The 22,235-nt window shown below is 43.7% G+C and overlaps 1 protein-coding gene across 13 annotated transcripts in view; it reads left to right on the forward strand.

Moving 5' to 3' along the window:
• Positions 1 to 22,235, forward strand: part of SEMA5B (semaphorin 5B) — a 269,934-nt gene that overhangs the window by 216,473 nt on the left and 31,226 nt on the right. For all 13 annotated transcript variants that reach the window (XM_077784940.2, XM_085584195.1, XM_021526078.3 and 10 more), the window contains 5 exons: positions 10,168 to 10,285; positions 15,681 to 15,862; positions 18,874 to 19,017; positions 20,445 to 20,592; positions 21,847 to 22,072. In XM_077784940.2, coding sequence (XP_077641066.1) covers positions 10,168 to 10,285; positions 15,681 to 15,862; positions 18,874 to 19,017; positions 20,445 to 20,592; positions 21,847 to 22,072 — 818 coding nt within the window. The remainder of the gene's footprint in view (positions 1 to 10,167; positions 10,286 to 15,680; positions 15,863 to 18,873; positions 19,018 to 20,444; positions 20,593 to 21,846; positions 22,073 to 22,235) is intronic.

Consider the following 22,235-nt stretch of genomic DNA (forward strand, 5'->3'; position numbering starts at 1 on the left):
TTCGGGGGAAGGATTTAATTGAATACAGGCTGGAAATCCTCTTACTTCTTCATCAGAATGATGATAGTTCCTTGAAGGACAAACAATGAACTATTGTTGGATAAAAAGAAAAATGTTTTAAAAGGTAGGGGAGGGAACAACAGGGACACTTGCTCAGTGGAGCCCAGCATTCAGCAGATCGCTGAGGCAACACTAATGGCCAGATTGTTCATCAAAGATCTTGAAAATCCAACACCTTTTTCTTAGCTAAGGCTGTTGAAAATCTGGCCCAGATTTTGTTTTGAAGATCTTCTGCCTAAGAGTTTAAAAAAATATTCAGCACATTGAATATCCATTTAAAAATAGAGGCAAAAGGAAAGGTAACAGACTACAAAAATGTGATAAAGCTTAATCATTAATTTCCATCTGTTCTGGCTGATATGGCCTCTCCACAATTAAGGGAATTAGCTAATTATTGTATCACCAATAATGCTGAAAAGCTTTGGAAGACTTCATAGGCAGAAAGGAGAGTGCTCAGCCCAATGTTTTGTCATCCACAGTATCCAATAATACATCGGAATAAATCACTAAACATCTGGTTTGACATTCTGGTTGCATTTAAGAAAATAGCGAGACTCCCACTGACAGAGAATGAAGACATCAAACAGAACCATGATCACTAAAGCTCTTGGAAAGAATGAAGTTTGTAGATGAAATGGATCTGTGTTCTTTAAATAGAAGTACAAAATTATACCATTTTCTCTATCCTGACAACACATTTGCATCTGCTGTAGCAGGCAATTACTCCCATTTTCTTTAATGTAGCTGTTTATATATGTAAAGTTAAGCGCATCCATACCATTTGCAGGATATGGACCTCTAAGGTTTGAAGGGATGGTGAGGTCTAAGGAACGTGGCTTTCAGAACAGCAGTCAAAGAGCTTCACTTGAATGGTCTGGGAAAGAGACGTGTCTGAAATTGGAAATAAAAAGCAGACAAGGCTAAGCTGGAGCATGTTTCCTGTAAGATGCCAGAGAGATTGGTTTTCAGTTTCATCTTATTTGACATTATCTTTAATGACATGGAAGAAAGAAAATAGCATACGTTGTAGATGGCATTTGAGTATGAAGGAATCACAAATAACAGTGAGGAGAGAAATGCAGTGCAGGGGCAGCAGGGAAAGCAGCAAGAGGCTGAATTTGAGGAATAAGCCTGTGCTGGGATTTCTGGTGCGTGTGTTCCTGAAAAAGAGAGAGGATACAAAATATGAAAGGACTCTGCTCCCAACCACAGGAATTATTACATTTTTTCTCATATCTACTAAATGCCCAAACCAGTGACATGTATTATATTAATTTTAAGCAGCCTGTACACTTTCAGGCTCCCACTTTTAGTTCTGAAGTCTGGAAATGACCCTGAGTGAACAGAAGGGGAATTTAGCAGTAGCTGGAGTCCAGAGTAATACAATTGCTGAAACAGACAAAAGTCACTTCAGAAGAAGCCAAACAAAATCAGCTGATTTCAGGACTCACTTCCTTTTGTCTCCTTCCTATCATGACTAGGTTGCCAATTCGTTTTGGGTTTGCCAGGAGGGAGGACACAGGTTGAGCATGCCAGAGCTTTTATTTGCTCCTTATTTTTAAAGCATCCTGCCAACAGGGCTTAGGAACAGTTTAGTGTATGGATCCTTATACCTCTAGGAGGGTGGCTGTAGGCCAGCTCAGATCAATGCTGTCTAAAAGTCATTACCATCTGATGCCTGCTAGGTGGGCTGTGTGAAATTACTTTCAACACAGCGGCAACTGACAGGAAAGCGTGTTGTTTTCTTGGAATATGTTATGTTAGGATGACATCAATGCTATTGTTATACAAACAAGATTAATAACTAAAGCTACCAGCAAGCCCCAGGGCAGATATCCATTGCATCTGTCAATTCTTGCCATTTGCTACTATTATGTCATAAGATTTGTATTCTAGGCAATGGTCACATTCAGTAACGTGGTTCCTGATGAAAGGGTCTGCAGTCTTACTGCTGCTGTGGCTGGTTTTCTTCTTGTCTCAAGCTTCAGGCAGAATTTGCAGGATAAAACATAAATGTGTCCAATATTAATACTGAATTAATGTATTGCTACAGATGCATCATTAACTTTTTATCAGGAGATGTGCTGTCTTACCTGTTTGGGGAAGAGGAAGTATCTGGAGTCAGAGCAAATTTAGTTTTGCTGGTTCTAGTTTAAAATTGAAGTACATATAAATGCGTAAAATATGTATGGGTTATAGAAAATGTAATATTGTACAGTCTGGTATCTTCTATCAAGATATTAAGTGTTGTAGAACTATTGGAACACTCCAGTCCTTAAGAGGTAAAGCTGGATTTCAAGTATATCCATTTAGTTAAGTGATGTTCTCTTGTTAAAAAGAGGAATGAACATTGTTTGATGGTGTTATTATAATTACATGGGAAGAAGCACTGGAGAATATGTAGTAGGACCATTTTGCCCCTTATACAGTGTTAAAATATCCCTGCATTAGAAGGCAGATGTATTTGATCCTCAGGCTGTAATGGATGATCTAATATTTATTTGACTTTTCCAAGATACATCAATCTACAAAGGCTCTATTCAGTTTAATCTGCATCTTGTTGAGCAGAAAATAATTACCCAGATCTTAACAAAATCTAACTTTCACAAAGGATCTGCTTCAATATGGATTACTTTGTGCAGCCTAGGTGACAACTGTAAGCTATTTTCAGGTTTCTTTATCACACTGCTTTCTAAGTTTTCTGCCTTTGCAATTTTCTTTCCCATCCTAAGTTCCCATTTTAGTTTAACTTGTGTTCTTAAATCATCAGCGTTTTGCAGAGGCTACATAAAGCACCTGTCTGCGTCTCATGTAGTGGATTTGCTCTTGCCTAAAGCCACCCTTTGCCTGTCTCCACCCACACCACCAAACTACAGCAATTTGCACACAGAGGTCTCAGATCTGCAGCCACAGAGCAGGAGCACAGGAGCAGAGCATATCTTAATGTGACAGCTGCCTCCAGACAGTGACTGACACAGGGCAGGGACAGGGAGTAACACTTGAGTGCACTGATTTGCCCAAGCTGCCTTTCCAAAAGGATGCCTGGTCCCCTCTGCCTCTTCCCATATGGCAGCCCTGGGGAGCATGTTTTCTTAAGGCTCAAAAGCCTGCCGAGGCTTGGAAACGGTGCTGCTTTGCAACCCAGACAAACATGCCCTGCATTCAGGAATTCCTTCTGGCTATTCCTTTCATTAGGACTTCAATAGTATCTGAGTTTTCTTGTGGATGAATGATCCTGTCACTGGTAGTCAGAGACCCTCTGTACTTTTGTTTTTATTAGAGGTCAGTTTTGTTTGGCACAGTGACAAGAGTTTCTAAAAGTGTTCATGAAGGAACACTCCTTTTTTTTACTAATCTGTTTTACTAATGTAAACATAAATCCAGATTTAATCAGAGATGGCATTAATCTTCATGTTTGAATAAATGGAATGTTGTTGTATTTCACAGCTTTAAAAATATAAATAAATTGCTATCCAATAAAGAAGTCACTGTTGCTAGAAGATGATGGAATGGGATGTCAGAAAGTAAGAAATTGAATAGTTGTGTAGCTTGTGCGAGGCCATAATCTATAAACCTCAATCGATTAAAGTGATATTGAAAATGGTAGGCCAGAAGGTGAACTCTAGCAAGAGTTTCCCTGATGTGGAAAAGAAAACGAGATAAAACTGCCTGAAAATCCTGTCTATTCACTGCTCTTTTTTAATAAGTAATGTGTTTGGCTCATAAATGGACTTCAGTTTTGGAGGTTGCTTTACACTGTGGCTTTTATTTATGCATTCAAAACAAATCATGTGCAAAGCAGCAATCACTGATGCTAAGCATGTGTGGGTGATAAATGACACATACACATTTCAGCTTCTCTGCCTCTGCATCCAGTATCACATGCCAAAATACCAAACCCTGCCTGTCCAGATTAACATCAACTGCACCGCTCACAGTGGTGCTACCTGTGAGCTGCAGTATGCTCTTCCCAAGCAGAGCCCTGCTCCACAAATAGCCCTGTGAATTCCTTATGTAGTATGTGGCTACTGGTCTTGAGGAAAGGGCAGTAACATCTGGCATGGAATATGTTATATTCACCAACTGAGAAATGAAGCTGCTACTTGACCAGCATCTGACTGAAGCAGCTCAGTTCCACTTGGCTTCTCTTCTCATGGGGAAAGATAATGAATTTGTACAGATCACTAACTCATTTCTGCAGTTTGAATTTTTAAAGGTACAAAATTAGAGGTATTTGTTAGAATGTCTGGTGCTTTTTTTCCCTTTATAATCTTATTTTCTTAAACCACAATCATCCTTTTGATTCTCATTTTTCTCACTTCATGCCATCTGGCTTTAGGGAAGACAGAAGTCCACTCTTCCTTGCACAGGCTATTGAGGTTGTCAGTAATTATGATTCAGTTGGCTGGAAGTTAATATGGTTTTTTGTTTAGTTCATCCCTTCTGCAGGTTGCTAGCAATGGACAGTAAGCTAACCTTGTCAAGAAATGCCTGTCTGCCAAACACAGCCTCATGCTTACAACTAACTCAGCTAAAAACTCTTTATTGCTTGCAAAGGGCTGTTCCCTCACAGGTAACCATTCTAAGAGTGAAACAAACCAGTGTGGAATTGGAATTCAGAGATCTTATCCCCAGAAGAGTGAAGAGCACTCCTGTGCTGCCCATGCTCCTGAGATGCTGAGCATGGATGAAGCTTGCTCAGTGCCTTGCAAGATCAGAGTTATAGATGTTTGCACTGCACCAGTGGATGTGCCTCTGATGGACTGATTGGTGATGTCCATGGGGTCTAAAGAACCAGGTACAGGGACAGTTCTTGTGTCTCCCTGACAAATGGGACCTTCACTGCAGGTTCCAAGCTCGTGACTGAAAACACAGAACTATCTCCTGATGCAGTGAGGTTCTGTGAGCAAACACAGTTTGGGAAGGAACTTCTCAGCCTTTGGCTCTAGAGCCCTGTCTCTGCACATCATCATGTCCTGCTGTTCCATTCCTATTTGCTATTAGTCATAAAAAAAAAAGGAGTGATAAAAAGTTAAATGAAAGAGCGGAAATGAAAACTGAGAGAGTAAGCACAACCTAGCAGATGAAAGGAGCAGAGTTCTTAGTTGTAAATATTTCAAATTAGTTTTGTGGCTCTTGGTGCAAAATGGCATTTTTATGTGTGTTCTGTCTGGTAGTAAGAATGGAAAGAGGCTATAGTAATTCTGTCTTTCCTTTGGTCTGTCAAAGCCTAACTTCTTGGGTCTGGTTTCATTGATTTGATGACTCATTTTCAGTCTAAAGTTTTAACTTTCAGAGAAAAATGACCAAAAGATGAGGTTGTCGAGACCCAGAGCAAATTTCCCCATTAAATTAGGAATGAAAAACTTTTAAAATACAGATGGTTAAGCTTTAATGAAGATTCTGAAAGAAGATGTCATTCAGAACATTACCAAAAAAAAGGGATCTTGGGCAGCATCAGCATACTGGAAGCAGAAGCCTTTTTACAGCACATACCATTAGTGAAGGCTCAGCACACAGAGTGTCAAAGACCATATAAAAACTCTTTTGAGTCATAGGTAAGAGTTTCCATTGACTTTAGTGGGCTGTGGATAGTGTCCCTCTTGCAGAGTCCTAATCCTTTTTGTCATCCCTGCTGTAGAATAATTGCAACAGCCAACAACAGGGAGGCTTACAGCTCCCAAACAGCAGGCAGCAGGTGAGCTCTTATGAGCAAGATCTTATTTTCTTGCAAATGACCTTAGTAAGTGAGAATGAGGAACTGGAGAAAAAAAACACCTTGAATAGGAGACACAAATGGAATTGTTTTTCAATTGAACTTTTCAGTGTATGTCTTTATGCCTCACACAACGCTTTATTGTGAGGCAGTGAATTAAAATGAATTACTATTGATAGTAATGCCCTATCAAAATAAATCCAACCTCTTAGACATCTGTCAGGAGGTTCCAAGGCCTCACTGAATGTGAGGTTACTAGATGGCCAGAGGGAAACAGGGCATGGGCCATGTAGTGTCATCATCATCATCATCATCATCATCATCATCATCATCATCATCATCATCTGACTTTCACAAGCATCCCACTTTGTAGGATTTCATTAAGTCATCAGCAGTAAGAGAGTCAGTGTTAACCTGCTATGCTCAGGTAGTCTTCTGAGATAATGGGAATTATCCCTGGGATATTCCCTCTGCCCCTGGGAATTGTGGTGGGAGACAACAGAACAGTGTCTCATTAGTTCCTTGAGGCATTCCCAGCCTGCTACTGAGGAGACTGAAGTGAAATGTTCCCTTTATGTACAGTACAAAACCTGGGCAACTTCTGCCAGTGGCAGAAGTCCCATTGCCTTTGAAGCATCAGAATTGCATTGTTGTATGTAAACTCCTTCGTATCTTATTTCACAGTATTTACATGCTGCCCTGCAAGACTGCAGGCCCTGTGGCCTCTGTGAGATTTTTCAGCAGTATCATAATACAAAATGGTATTTACATGTAAACATTTCAATTTATTTTGTGTTATGGGCACAGGGAAATGCTGTGATATCTTTGCATTTTCCACACCATGGTGCCTGATCTACTTAGAATGACAGTGTACTTCTGAAACATTTTGATTTGGGTATGCATGTGTGCTTGCATATATTTGTCTTTTGGTATGTGCTTGCTGATGTGGTTTTATCTTTTAATGACATAAACAGGGATATATATATTCTAAAGATACTGGAAGGGTATAAATTAGGATGGCTTTTGAAATGTTCACTAGAAGTATTTACCAGAAATGTCATTTTCCTGCATTATGTACATTGTAATGCTTTCTCTTGCTTAAAAAAGGGAAAATATGGGATAAATTTTGTGTAAGTAAATACATTTCTCCTCACCATAAGTGTATTACTGTTACCTAATAAAACAGGTTTCTCACCAGAGCTGAGGCAGATGAGTGTGCCCTGAGTCCTGAAGGGATGCAGACAGCATAGCTATTTTGTTTTTAGATTTCAAATGGTTTTGAGGGTCTGCCATGAGATGAGAAGTCCCAGGCTGTGATGTTTGTTAAATTATAGAGTGTGTGTTTTGACAGCCCAGCAGAGCTCAGGCTGAGTATAGGAACTCATTATACCCCAGATGTAGAGCACAGGGCTGGCTGCAGCACCCGGCCACCAGGGCTCTGCCATGCTGGCATTTCCCAGTGCCCATCACCAGGCTCTGCCATGCCAGGCATTTCCCAGTGCCTATCACCAGGGTCTGACATGCCAGGCATTTCCCAGTGCCCATCACCAGGGCTCTGCCATGCTGGCATTTCCCAGTGCCCATCACCAGGGCTCTGGCGTGCCATGCCAGGCATTTCCCAGTGCCCATCACCAGGCTCTGCCATGCTGGCATTTCCCAGTGCCCATCACCAGGGTCTGCCATGCAGACATTTCCCAGTGCCCATCACCAGGGCTCTGCCATGCCAGGCATTTCCCAGTGCCCATCACCAGGGCTCTGCCATGCCAGGCATTTCCCAGTGCCCATCACCAGGGCTCTGCCATGCCAGGCATTTCCCAGTGCCCATCACCAGGCTCTGCCATGCAGACATTTCCCAGTGCCCATCACCAGGGTCTGCCATGCAGACATTTCCCAGTGCCCATCACCAGGGCTCTGCCATGCCAGGCATTTCCCAGTGCCCATCACCAGGGCTCTGCCATGCCAGGCATTTCCCAGTGCCCATCACCAGGGCTCTGCCATGCCAGGCATTTCCCAGTGCCCATCACCAGGGTCTGACATGCAGACATTTCCCAGTGCCCATCACCAGGCTCTGCCGTGCCAGGCGTTTCGCAGGGCTCATGGCAGCTGTGCAGCTGGGTTGCTGACGGCCCATCTGCTGGAGGTCACAGCAGTGGCAGGGGAGCGCGGGCTGTGATTCAGTGAGTGCTCTGTGAGGGATCCAGAGCTGGCTGCTCCCAGCCAAGAGCAGCCCATTTGCTCCATGACATCCATTATGGCAGTGCCAAAAGAGTGGTCAGTGCCTAACTGGGCTATGCTGCAGCCTGCAGAGTGGCTGAGGGCTGCAGCACAGAACATACGGAGCTGATTTCCTGAATTTATGCAGCACATGTTTTCCTATAAATTAAATTCAGAGAAAATGTGTATCGTAATAGGGTGATGCTCGCAACAGCCTTCCCCGTTATGAATTACAATGACCTCTCCCAACTCGCTGGGTGCCCAGTGAAATGGCTTCATGCAATTGGAACAATCGTGTATGTGGTGTCAGGGTGTGAACAATAGTGTATGTGGTGTCAGGGTCTGAAAGCCTGACCAAAAGGCTCTCTGAAGAAAAGCAGGGCCTTCCCCCGTGCCCCCTGCCTGCCTCTCCACTGCTTCTCTTTTTGTACCTTTGAGAAGTGCCCGGTTTCCTGCCGAGGTGCCGAGGTGCCAGGAGCTGGGCAGATGCCCCAGCGTGGCTCAGTGCTGAGCTGGGTGCAGCCCGTGCGGGGCGCAGCTCAGGCACAGGCAGCTGCGGCTGTGGCCCCCTCGCTCCCTGCGTGAGTGAGGGTGCACCTTGCCAAAACAGCAGGACGGGGGTCTTTAGCCAAAGTAATGAGCAAAGTAGCACATGTCCCTTCTGTGTCCTTGACTGAGGATCCCAAGTCAATTTCTAGGTAAATATTTGATGTTCTGTTGCCTGAGGCTGGGGTAAAATCATCTTTGCCTTTGCCTTGGGTATGCTGAAGCAACTGAAGGAAAAATACAGTAGAGACAGTCGTTGTAACCACTTTCCTAAAGCATGAAAAAGAAGTTATGTTCCTTACAACTCTGTGTGTTAAATCTTTAGCAGAGGAAATCTTTAGGAGTAGAGCAACCTGGAAACTCATAATTAAAATATAAATGTGTCTGTGTAAGATATATATAAAGCAATGAGTACCAGACATCAAAACAATCCGGGGTTTGCTTTGGGACAAATCACTGTGGAGTCAGTACAGACTAATAGAGTGTGTGCTTTTTCATTTGCAGCTGATTACAGGCTAATAGGATTTCAAAGATTTCTGGGAGGGAACAGTTCACATCTCATTGCATTTGGGGGGGGGGGGGGGTGGGGGGTGGTTGATGTTTCGTTAATCATACTGATACCTTGCCTTAGAACACATTTTATTACTCTCCTGTTTAGCTTCTCAAACTGAATCTTTCCCTTCAGTCCCTTGCTGCTGTCTAATTGGCAGTTTTCAAGTCATTTGGGATTTTTTGAAAGATCTTATCAGCCTTTTGCATGATAGAAGAGAATGGATCAGAGGGATTAAAATTGTGTTGTGAATCTTTTTAGGTTTAGTCCTCTCTTTGTCTTTCACTAATACATGCATGATGTGGCTTGTACCTTTATATTTTCTTAATGAAAATTAACAATTTGAAAGCAACTCATGGGAGCAACCAATACAGCTGAATTTTATTGATACAGACGACTTCTGTGACTGATCTTCACTGTTTAGTGGCAGTAATAACCCTGGATATTTTTGTTTAGCAGCTCACATGTTGGGAACACACACTTAGCCTGTAAATATGGATTCAGGAGGAAAATGAATACGGCAGTGTTCAAAGCAGCCAAAAGCTTAGAAATAATGTTCTGCTGTGACTTTTCCAAACTGACATCTTGATGCTGGGATTATAAATGAAACCATTGTTCCAGCAAAGACCAAGACTAATAGAAAGCCTTTATTACCAGTCCATTGGCTAATTCTGCTTGTCTAACCCCTTCAGATGGACACAGTGTCAGAAAACATCGTCACAGAGGTCGCTTTGTATGAGATTTGGCCTGCTGTGTGATTACAAGGGGGCTCAAAGATATCTCAGTGACAAGTGTTCTTTGACTAAAATTTGTAAAGTCATTTTCTTTCCCAAGGCCTTGGAGAAGAGTGAAGTGATTTTTAATCTACAGCTTCTATGAGTGATATTTGCTTTGTGTCCTATCACCCTCCCATTCATTTTTTCCCCCTTCCAAGCAGGTAAACCTCTGCGTAAAGAAATTGTTTCTTCTGCTGAGCCTCGGTGTGGTTGACAGCTGTCACATACAAGGACTATACTTGAATACATGTATTTAGAGCTAGGCAGTCTTAAAGGGCTTTAATCTTTTGTCTTTGCACATGCAGGGAATGCCTGGGAGCCAGAGACCCTTACTGTGGCTGGGATAGCAAGCAGAAGCGATGCACCACCATTGAGGACAGCTCCAACATGAGCCTCTGGACCCAAAACATTACTGAGTGCCCAGTAAGTGGAAGGAGTGGAAACAGTTTATATATACTAATGTGTGCATGTGTGGAAGGGGGAGGTGTGGCAGCCTGAAGAGGTCTGGCTGTTCTAATCTGACTCCAGCAGACCTGAGACCAAATCTATATGATATTGCAAAGAGATGGCCTTTTTTCCTGTTCCTGGTCTCCAAGAGATGTGTATAGAAAAGAAGTGTCTCTTCTTGAATCAGTTTGATTTAACTCTCCAGCTCCCTTCCCAGCCACCCACCCCTCCCTGCTGACAATACCCAGTTCCTGGCTGTGCTCCCCAGAAACTGTCTGGCTGAGTATAATTCCTGCTGCTTGAACTGTACCTCCAAGATGGCTGGGAATGAAAAGGCAGTCTTGTTAAATAAATTGAGGGTGGAGGAAAAATTGTCATTAATGCTCATTGTTATTATCTAGCATCAATTAGCATGTTAATTCTGCTAGGTCCAGTAGATAGGGAGAGAGGAGTGGATGGGTTATATCTTCAGTACGTTATTTCTGTCTGGAGGTGCTGGGATGTTTATTCCTCTTATCTTCCTTACTCTAAAGATATTTTCCCAGGAAATATTAGTCATTACTTCAATCCATCCTCAGCTTGGCAGGCTTGAGTTTTTCACTGCTGGATTCAGAGACTTGTGTGTTTATAACCCTCCTGTGCTGAACTGGGATGCAGTGCTTCTTGATTGCCCATGCTGTTATCTCATCCTGCTTAATGCCTGTGTCTGTTGATAGGTGTGTGAGGTGTTAATCCTCTAGTTTGAACATGTCTGCTGTGGTGCACACTAGGGAACAAACTACTCCAAGTCATTGTTTCAAGGTCATAAAAATCCAATGCAGAATATTCAGGAGTTTGGCTGTTCTTGGGGTGCTAGTTTTACATTTGTTTTAACATTCCATTGTGGTTTATTTTCTGTGTAGATGCTCCTATTCTGTTACATATATCAGCCTTGTGCTCTTTGACTGACAGGCTGCCAAGCTGTTTAAAATCCACATGCGAGTGCTTCTTTTTTCTTTAACCCCTGCCACTCACTGGATCGAATTGACACTGACACGGAGTGGGACAGCTCATTTAAGCACCTGCATCAGCAATATTCAAGTATTTCCTTGTATTCAGTGCAGGACAAAGGTCATGGTCATCAGAAGTAAGGGTCTAGAACAGCATGTACAGATGAGCACTGAAAGGGAAGGGGAATATAATGAACCAATGCCAAACTTCATTCCTGCAAAAGACCTGTCCGAGTATTTAGTTGGATGAATTACTTTCATAAGAAGCCCTGGCTTTTCCCACCCTCCTTTTCTGGGCTGAGCACCAGGCACTCAGCTGTGCTGGTACAGCTGTATGTGAGATCACAGTCAAGTGTGAAATGGTGTAGATTAAAAGCACCCCTCCCAAATAAACTTTTCCTAACCCAGCTCATGTCAGTGAGTTCTTCTGCAGCCTAGCCCACAAACAGATGTCCTGGCACTGCTGAGAGACTGGCATTCAGCAACTTTTAAAGCCAGAACTGGCATATAATTGAATTATATCCTATATGGGCCAGGCATTCGTGTGAGTCAACCACAACACTAACACAACTTGACTGCTGCTCTTGTACAAACAGGCTTGTTCAAGTCTGAACATCTTTGTACAGCACTACATTGTGCCACAGATCCCCACTCTCCACAGCTTTCATATTAAGGGACTTTAGATAGAGGCTCAATCATGCAGTGTTAACATAATACATTGGGTAATGGTTACTGCATGGTATTTCTAGATAACGTCCAGAATCTCCATTTTAACATTAAGAAATGGTAGTACACAAATTCCACAAACTAAACTGTTCTTTCATGTATGTGCCCATACTTTACTGGGGAGTCCTGATACAGGATTGTACCTGCTTTCCTGGGAGAAGGGAGTGAGGTGCACTTTGTTTTTAGAAAAACAGATGCATCCTGTTTTGTGATATCTTACTGATGCCAACATAAGCCACCTGCAGGAAAGGGGTGGATTTAACTAATAAATTCTTAGCCAAGCTCATGGTGTCACTGTTGAAGGTAGTTGGCAAGTCAGGAACTGAGTATTCCCAGTAAAGTGTACCATCCTCCTTATCCTGAGCCAAACAGTGATCTTCCTCCCAGGTTTTCATCCCAGTCCCACTTTGTGTTTCCAGCAAACCCCTATTTTAGTCATATTGCGGTGTTCCATGCTACCTCATTTTCTTGCTATCACTGGCTATCACTCTGTTTTTGTGTCTTGTACCCTGCTGTCAATTCGTGTGCACTCAGCTGCTCAGACTCAGAGCTGCAGTGCCCAGGGTGATCCTGCTCTGGCCCACACTGAAGCACCTCCAGTGCACAGAGGAGGCTTTGGGTGTTAGGATTAAAATCTTTGAATCTCTGAAAACTGAATTTTTCCCATGTCCCAATGATTTTATACCCTGGACAGTTTTGAATGGCTTTTCACAGGAATTGCAATAAGATGTTACAAGGACATAAAGTTCAGTTCCTTGCTCTGAGCACTAGTTTGTTTCAAGGAAAATAATGCTACTTATGGGCAGTCTTTTCTTCTAGATTTGATTTTATAAATGAAACTTTGCAAGAATTTTCAGCTTTCATCAAACAGCTAACATGGAAACTTCCAGATTAAGTAACTAAAGTTTGGCAAAATTATAAGCAGTTGATATCTGAATCTCAAGGTAAAGAAGAGATTAATTGAAAGAACAAGGAGTTCTTCCAGTCTTACCTGTAATATCGGAATAAACATAGAAAATATCCTGGCAGCAGAGATTAGGAGTGGTCAGTCTGAATTTTTAGATCCTGCACATGAGCTTTTAGATTCTACAAGGAAGAGAAAAAAAAAAAAATGAGGCCTTTGGTGTATGACAGTTTATAAAAGACAAGTATTCCAGAAATGGCAATATTGTCAGGTGAGAGAAAGGCATTTGATCAGATGTGTTCTTAAAGATGTCCTCTCTATCTGATGGGCACTGTGTAGGGTTCAAAGGATTTGCCTTGTAAAGGTATTCCTGAAAAAGATCAGTGCATATGGGGTTTTATCCCACTTCCTAAGTTTGCTCTTTTGAAGATATTTTTGTGGATTTAAAGATGGAATGATAATCCATATATAATTTCTTAAGTATAAAATCTTCCCACACTCACAGTATGACATGTTTATAAATCTCAGCATTTTGGTTATGGTTGCTTATTTGTTTAATTTTTGGGTTGTTTCCCAGTATCGCTTATGAGCCAATGATTATTTACTAGCTTTTTTTTTTTTTAATTGATGCCACGGGCCATATCATCCCATTGATTTCTGAACAGAACTCCCTGCTGGAATCAGCAAGGCTATCTGGCTCAAAAATTAATAGAAATGATCCAATACTTGGATTATGACTTTTGTAAGGCAGGAGGAAAAAGGAAATAAAAATTTACTATTAAATATCTCAAAGTATTTTGACTCCCCCCCTCCAATTTCTAGAAACCCAACTGTATTGATTTATAAACAATGTTTAAAACAGCAAATTCAACAACAACAACAAAGCTCAGTGATCTCCTCTGTGGGCATCTTGCCTTGAAACCTTCAGCCCAGAGCAAATTTTTACTACTACATGATAATCTATTGCAAACAAAGGCTTACAGTAGATGCCTAAAACCCCCAGCTGCAGTGAGAAGTGCAGGATCAGGTCTAAATTGCTTCCATGCCACTGCTGCATATTTTTGATGGGTGAAAGGGGAAGATGACAACCCACCAGAGGTACATTCGGAGTGTTTGACATAGTGCCAATCTTGGAGAATAAGCACAGAGCAGCATGTTTCAGAGGATGAATGCTGGAAAGCACTCATCCCGTGGCTGTGGTTGGCTCCCTGCATGACTCCTGGGCAGGCTCACAGACCCCCTGTGCCTCAGTTTACTTGTCTGTAAAGCAGGGACAATTATTCCCCTGCTGGAGCAGCCCAGGGGACTGATCCTGCTGGCAGCAGATCTCAGTGGAGCATGGCACTGTGGGGTAGCTGGCTCAGATTTGGGGCCAGGGCTGCTTGCCAAGGACCCAGCCTCTTCCTTCACCCTTTGTGGCATGCAACATTGAGGCCAAATCCAGTGTTGCCTTTGCCAGCAGCTTTACCAAAGCTGCTGAGCACCCCACCACTACATGGGTCACCCCACAGGCATGAGCTGCTTGCAGGCAGTCACCATCTGTGCCATCTGCCTGCAAGGCCTGGCACTTTGGGATGGGGCATGGGGTGGGGAGCATGGAGGGAGCCAGCAGGGCAGAAGTGCATCATGGTGCTGTGCTGTTACAAGGGAGTAGCTGTACTCAGGCAGGGCCAGCACCAATCCCTTTCTGCACTGTGTTTCTCAAGATGACAGGACAGGGGTGTTCAGGGAAGCTTTCAATACATGGTCTTGGGCCGCAGGATTTTCCAGTAGTGGTGGAGTGGGCATAAGAAGGCAGTAGTAGCCAGGAGGGATTCCAGGAGAAGCAAATAGCACACATCCTCTCCAGACAGCCTTGGGGGCAAGGGCCCCAACAACCTGGTCTCCCAGCCTTGGCTTATGGCTTCCCTACAAGCACTGGTTAAAACAGGGCACAGGAGAGCAAGTTCTGACACCCTGTCTACTGGAGGGTTGTCACCAGCCCTGAAACAGTTTTGTTTCTCATGCTCTTGGTCTGCCAGGACTACTGTATTTTTCCTCCATTACAGTGGGCAGGAAGCCGTCAAGTCCCAGCCTGTTCAGGGCTGTGCAGGCAGGAAGCAAAGGGCAAAGGGAACAGAGAGCAGCATGGTGTGGTCTATAAATTGTCTGGAGATGAATTCTTACTCTTTAGGTGACTATATTATCCTCAACATTAATGCTAGTCATCATCATGTCCCTCACTTTTTGTTCTTCAGTCATTTAGGCTACGAATCGGTTTAGAAAGGGAAACAGTTCTTACTGCAGGTTTGGGCAGGGCCAAACTCAGTGAGGCCCCAGCCTCAGCTGCTCACTATGGTTATATGAACACTAACTTGGAAAATACTTGGCAGGAAGCCCTGCAGAGGCTGGAATATGATGGAGTGGGGTCAGTCAGTACTGGCCATGATGTTGCTTGAAAGGCTGAATGTGTGCAGCATGGAACAGGGAGTGTGGTGTGGCAGATGGATGTTGCTCCTGGTGTGGTGCTGGCTGGGTTAGCTCAGTGCCTGTGTGCACATGTTAGGTATGCGGTGTGGAATTTGGAGGGTAAATATTGATGTGGCATTGTCTGAAAACAACTCTCATTTTTGAATCCTGCTCGCAAGCACAGACAGCTCCCATCTAAGATGCATCCTAATCCCCCTGGCAGCTTTGTTTGGCATTTCTATTGTGGGCCTGTCTCCAGAAATGTAAACTTGCTATTAATGACTTTTTTTTCTCTTAAAATTAGGTGAAAAACCTGACAACAAATGGAAGATTGGGGCCTTGGTCCCCATGGCAACTGTGTGAGCATTCAGACGGGGACAGCACAGGCTCCTGTATGTGTAGGTCACGTTCATGTGACAGCCCTCGTCCTCGCTGTGGAGGTCGCAGCTGTGAAGGGGCCAGGATTGAGGTCGCAAATTGTTCAAGGTACCTCAGGGTCTTTGTGCTTCTCAAGGGAACAAGAATTGTGTGTGTCCATAGCTTAGCTCCTTCCCTGTGACCATGCCATTGTATCCCAGCCAATGTGAGGTGTGTGAGGTCCAGCTTGAAGTCAGTGTAAAATGAAGAAACCCAAGGGCTTTGAGCAAAGGGCCCTCAATCAAGGCTTTTGGAAGATGAGCACCCCAAATTACTGAACACTACACTGTGCCTTGGTTTCCCTTAGCTGTAGTGAGTAGTGACCCATCAGGAGGAGGTGAGTGAGGCAGAGGTAGTTGTCAGCTAGCTGAACAGCAGACTAAAAGAATCAGTAAGCTCGTAATTTTTCAGAGCTCGGGTTCCAAGGCCACTTTGCCAAAACCAAGCAGAGCTCCTTCAGAGCAACACTTTTAAGGACAGGGCTGAGCCTAGCTCCAGGCAAGGCTTGTTTGCCTTGTTCTGTGAGTCTGTGACCTGCCTGCAGCACAGCCTGGCTGCAGTGCAGGTGAGAGCAGCTCATCATCCTCTGGCTCATCCTCTGGCAGCCAGCGGGCGCAGGAGGCGGCTGCTGGGACAGCGCTGGGACAGCACAGGCAGCTCAGCTGGGGCCAAAGCACTGCCTGCCCAGGGGAGCCTGAAGCTCAGCTTTGGCAGTATGGAAGCTAAGTGTCCTCCTGTAGGGTGCCCAAACATAGCCGTGGTGTTTGTGTCTGTGGTACCCTACCACCCTCAGACTACATCATGCCATGACTCAAGGGAAGACGATGCAGTAGTGTAAGCACTGTTTAATCAGGGTGGGGGAAAGAGGATTTTGGTAAATATTGGGTCAGTACAGTTTTTATCTAATTTATCTTCTCCATAAACATTCATTCTATTAAGGACAGCTGCCTCTTGACTCATCCCTGGAGATCAGTGCTGGCCTTGGCACCAAAAATTCAGCAATACTCATGTTTTAATTGGCATTTCTCCTTCCAGTTATGGGCTGTGCTGCCCAAAAGGTGTGCAGTCATTCCTGCCCCTGTGCTGCCACTGTGGGCTGAGCAAAGCCTTTCTCAGGCAGGCTTTTTCTGTCAGTGGCAAATGGAAAACATGCCAGTGGGATGGATTTCTCAGCACTGCTCTGATGGCAAAAGAGGCAGGAATAGCTTCTAAGAAGGAGATGAAAAACAGATTATTCAATCTTAAGACATACGAAAACAGCATGGTTTGAAAAATAGGGACATCTGGTCATCTTACATCCGCCTCAGCCCTCAAATTTCCTTTAATTGACTTCATATGGCATTGAGATTTCTTTCTGCAAAGAGGGAGTAGGATGTTTAAAGATGAGTTCTATTAAAAAGCTGGAGATCTGAAAGAGGAAGGTGTCTTTATTTCTGTTACAAATCCTGAAACACAAATAGATGTTGAGAATTGTTGCAGTTTTGAGGATTTCTTTAGTAGAAATTTCTTGCCCTTCTTCCAGCAGTAACAGCAATCTTCCATTTTATTTTTTTTTTCATGATTTTACATGTAATCATTCTTTTGGATTAAAGAGTGGGGAGGTAGTAGGTGGTTTAAAACATAGCAGAATAATATAGAATACTAGGATTTTTATATGAGTGGATTTCTTGTTCTTTGACCTTGTTTAGGGTGGGAGAGGGGAAGGGAGAGAGGGAGAAGGATGAGAGAGCAAGAAGAGGAGGGGGGAAAGATCTAACAGTGTTCTGAAATAAAGCTGCCAAGATCAGGCAAGAGTTGATAAAAAATACAAAAACTGTGAAGGGCAATGTGGGTTTTAACTTTCATCCTCTGCCCTGATTGGTGCTATGCCAGAAAATATTTCTTGCCAGTAGTGTTATTAGTTCAGTAAATGCTTTGAAAATTAACATCTGTTTTCAAGCTTAGCTTTCAAGAGTCAGAGAGCACCTGAGTTGTTTTTTGACTAGATTTTTTAGAAAGGTTTTTCGTTATATAAAAAGACACCCCAGAAAAGATATTTTTTTGGCTTAAGGCACTGAAGTGTCAAGATTAGGCAGTTTTATAAGACAGAGCATTACCACTGGCTCCATATGAAATGAAACCTGCAGCACGGAATGGATGAGATATGGTTCCTCCTCTCCTGCTTCAAGGTCCAGTGCTGCCAAATCAGAGGAAGGTGAGCTTTAATAGATGCAAGATTTTAAAGATGGAAATGTTGGCTTCTGTGTAAGGACACATTTAGGCACCTGCACATGCTCAGCCTCTCACAGGAGCTTTGCCAATGTCTCCAGCGCTGAGGTGTGAACTAGGTGGTTTTACATCACACTGGCTTCAGGCTGTGTTACCACTGTTCAGCAGAGATGTGATCACTCATTAAACCATGAAACTCAATCCTGCCTCTGAGCTCTTAATTGCCTCTGGTTTCTACAGATTTAAGGTCACACTACAGTGACGTCTGCAGGCGGCCATGAAAGCTAGAAGCAATTATTGTTATTTTTAATGAAATTTGAGATTTCCACTTAATAGGATTCAATGCTGAAGGATTTAGAAAAACACAAGATATTATGAGGTTTGTGATAAAAACATGGGAGCTGGCAGTGGTGTTGCTATAAAAGATTTAAAGCATCAGTACCTACTGAATTAGCAGAGAGTAGTTTTTTAACGTCCTTCAGCACAACTGGCATTCATGATCCTCAAAACATGAACTCTTTGTGCAGAAGAGTTCAGGACACACAACTCTGGGATAAGCCATTGGGTCAGAAGAGCAGGATTTTTTGGTACATGGGGAAGATGATGGGGAATAGTCAATGAAAATTACACTAACCACACTATTGCCCAGTAAATCCTAGGAGACATTTTCAAAATCATTCAGCATTGGCTTAGTTGTCTTCCTTTCCAGTTCTTAGAGGTTTCAAAGAGAGAAAAGTTAGACTACTGCTAAGCACTTTTGCAACTCCCTTTAAAAAACTCCCCTGATACAAAGACTGGTTGCAATGGATAATCTATTTTCCCGTAAATTCAACACTTCTCCCATACTCTGTTCTCTCTACCCTTTTTGCTAGAAATGGTGCTTGGACACCGTGGTCTTCCTGGGCCCCATGCAGCACCTCCTGTGGGATCGGCTTCCAGGTCCGGCAGCGCTCCTGCAGCAATCCTGCCCCACGCTATGGGGGCAGGGTCTGCGTCGGACAGAGCAGGGAGGAAAGGTAAGGCTTCTCCATGATGGTGTGTGTTCACTCCTGTGGCTGTAGTGCTGGCAGCTGGGAGTGGTGGCTGGGAAGGCAGATGGAAGCTGTTGGGCTCAACACGCAGAGTGGAAGCAGTCCCGGAGCCTGGGAGGGATGCGGCTGCATATGTGCATGGACACCTCTTTCAGTGAGCCTGTGAACATCAGACACTTCGGAGCTGCCTTCACTCCCAAGCAGGACCCTTCAGACCTCTGCAAGTATTCCTGTCCCACATAGAGGGCTGACCTCCTCCCTGAAGTGAGAATCTGTGCCTCCTGTTGGCACTGTAGAGTTCATGGACACAGTTACTCCATTCTGATCCACCCCTGGAGTGGCAGCTCTATTACTTATGCTCATGCTCCAAAAGCAGTTTGAGGCAAAATACAGCTTAGCTCACAGATTCAGGCTTGGGTTTTGCAGGATATGGTATCAAAAAACCCATCTTTTTTCCCCCCTCTAAACTATGAAAATTGCACACAAAATTACTAAAAACCTAATACTTTCTGAACCTACAGAGCCATCTGTAACCCTTCTTCAAGCTTGGTCCCTCATGACATACATACTTCAAGGTGTCCCAACTTCTTTCCAGGCCTGACATTTCATTAAAGGCCACCACTACTTGGCAACAGGCTGTTGCTTGTCCCTTGAGTGGTCACTAAGACATATGTCTCTGCATTTCTCAGAATAAAAAGAGCAATTCATTTAACTTCCATGTTTCAAGATATTTTAATGTTTGGTTTGATTTGTGTCCATTCACAATGGTACTTTTTTATTTTAAAGACTACCTCTGAGTCAGTTGCAGTTCTATATGATTAAATTTGAGAACAATATTGACTAAAAAGATGAACAAAATTACACACAGAGCATGAAATGGCATTCACTTAAGGCCTGCTTTTAGATGCATATAAGATCCAGTTGCAAACCTAGCTTGTTAGTGCTGAGGCAGCAGTAAAAGCCAGATTCTGTGAAGAGAAGATTGTCAGGTATTCAGCACCTGCCATTAGTGACAGATCACTGTTGAGTTGTCCTCCCACCAGTCATCCCTTTTAAAATATTTGCTATACACTCTCTCTTTGTGACACTTGGGCTTCAGTTTATGAGCTCTTTTGTGGACTCAGTGTTTGTGGAAAAGTTTTGAGACAGAGCACTTCAGAAAACTTGATCTCAACCGTTTACTCCAACCATCTACTGAGCTCAGCCTGATTAAGCACTTCCATTTGGTACAAAGGCTACATTTCTCTCCATGGACAGGAATATTGCTAATCTGAGGTTGTGTCAGCCTCTCCTGGCTCTCTGTGCATGCATCAGTTGTGCCCAAATGCAGTGTGCAGTCTTGCGTCCCACACCGGTTCATCCCTCGATGTGCTGACATGGAGTTTTTTAAGCAATGCACTTTCTTCTTTCAGATTCTGTAATGAAAACAGTCCATGCCCATTACCGATTTTTTGGTCTTCATGGGGACCTTGGAATAAATGTAGCGTGAATTGTGGTGGAGGGATTCATTCAAGGCAGAGGTCCTGTGAGAATGGAAACACATGTCCAGGCTGTGCTGTGGTATGTATTATTTATTGACACTGCATGAGGAGCACCTACTGATGGTAACATCAAGGAATAGGGTATTTAGCTTCTCTTTCCATTGTGGTTTTATTCCTCAAGCAAGAAGAAAATGCTCATTTTTTGCTGCAGAGGATGCTGAAATGTCCTTGGAAACAGAGGGGTGGCAGATTTAGGGACAGACTGGTGTACAGAGCTCTGCCTTAGGCATTTGTAGGCTGATATCAAGTCCTTTACCTGAAAGCTCTAGACATGTTCTTTTCTTCTGTCCCACTCCCAAGGATGATCCTGTTGAGTCAAGGAGATCACACACACATTAAAAATGAGTTGCACTGTCACATTTGAGTAAACAACAGGTCCAACACCCCTTTTGCTCTTTTTACTTTCCCATTCCCATTCCAGCAGCTGTTTCATGCAGCCATTTTAATTGGTTGTGTGGGGCTTCATTTCTGTGTAAGCAGACTTGATCTGGAACCTCCCATTTCTTACCAAGATATTTGGCATTTACACTAGAATCGTGAAGTCCTGAAGCATTACATTTCTTCCCCTCTGCCAGAAGAGAGTTGTTTATTTAGTTAATTTAAATCAGGAACACAAATGTTTGTCACTGGAATTCCTCCCATTAGTGAGGAGAATTGTAAAACCCTCAAATCCCCCCATTCCCAGCCAGCCAGAATGTTGTCTGTGCTCAATGGCTGCTCTAGACCAAGGATGGCAAACTCTCTTCACTAGAGAGTTTGAAAAGCCAACCAAACAAAAATAGCTGTAAAATGATCTACTCTAAACCCATATTAAAAATAAAATTATAAACTTTCAAGGAATAAACCTTACTGACTTTTTGTCCTCTTGAGGCTCCTCTAGGCTGACCTAGAAGAGCATCTCAGGGTCAGAGCAGAAAACTTGTTTGCTGTTATTATTATCTCTTGCCTGAATTATTCTCCTGCCAATAATGAACCAAGCTGTCAAAGCCCCACAGGACTTTGAGTCAGCAAACAAACACAAACCTAAGGGAGACATAAAAATAGCAAGCATATTTTACCCTTGAGATCCACCTGTGTAGCACATTACCTCCATAATCACCACACTTTGTGCCATGCCCAGTACTGACTCGTTCCTGTGAGGTCAGATAAAGTAGATGGGGATTGTGTGAGATCCAGAGAGTACCCTGTTATTTTCTGAAGTGCAAATAAGCCTCTGCCGGTTAGACTTCTGCTGTTTAATAAGTAAGGAGGGAGTGGTTTTCCTTCTTGGCAGGAATACAAGACCTGCAACCCAGAGAGCTGCCCAGAGGTGCGCAGGAACACGCCCTGGACCCCGTGGATGCCCGTCAACATCACCCAGAACGGTGCCCGCCAGGAGCAGCGCTTCCGCTACACGTGCCGGGCGCAGCTCTCGGACCCCCACGAGCTGCAGTTCGGGAGGAAGAAAACGGAGAGTCGCTTCTGCCCCAACGATGGCTCCGCAGTGTGTGACACCGACTGTACGTCCTGCCAGCTCGGGGGGCGGGCCTAGGTGTGGTGCTGGAAGGGGGATGCTCTCGGAACAACAAGCCTCTGACTGTGGCTGCATAGTGTCGACATGTACGACTGGTGTCACTGCAGAGGGGCAGGGCTGAGGAGAGCCCTGTGACACAGAGTTGTGGG

Source organism: Lonchura striata, chromosome 7 (assembly GCF_050655825.1).
Source record: "Lonchura striata isolate lonStrDom1 chromosome 7, ASM5065582v1, whole genome shotgun sequence".
Taxonomy (NCBI): domain Eukaryota; kingdom Metazoa; phylum Chordata; class Aves; order Passeriformes; family Estrildidae; genus Lonchura; species Lonchura striata.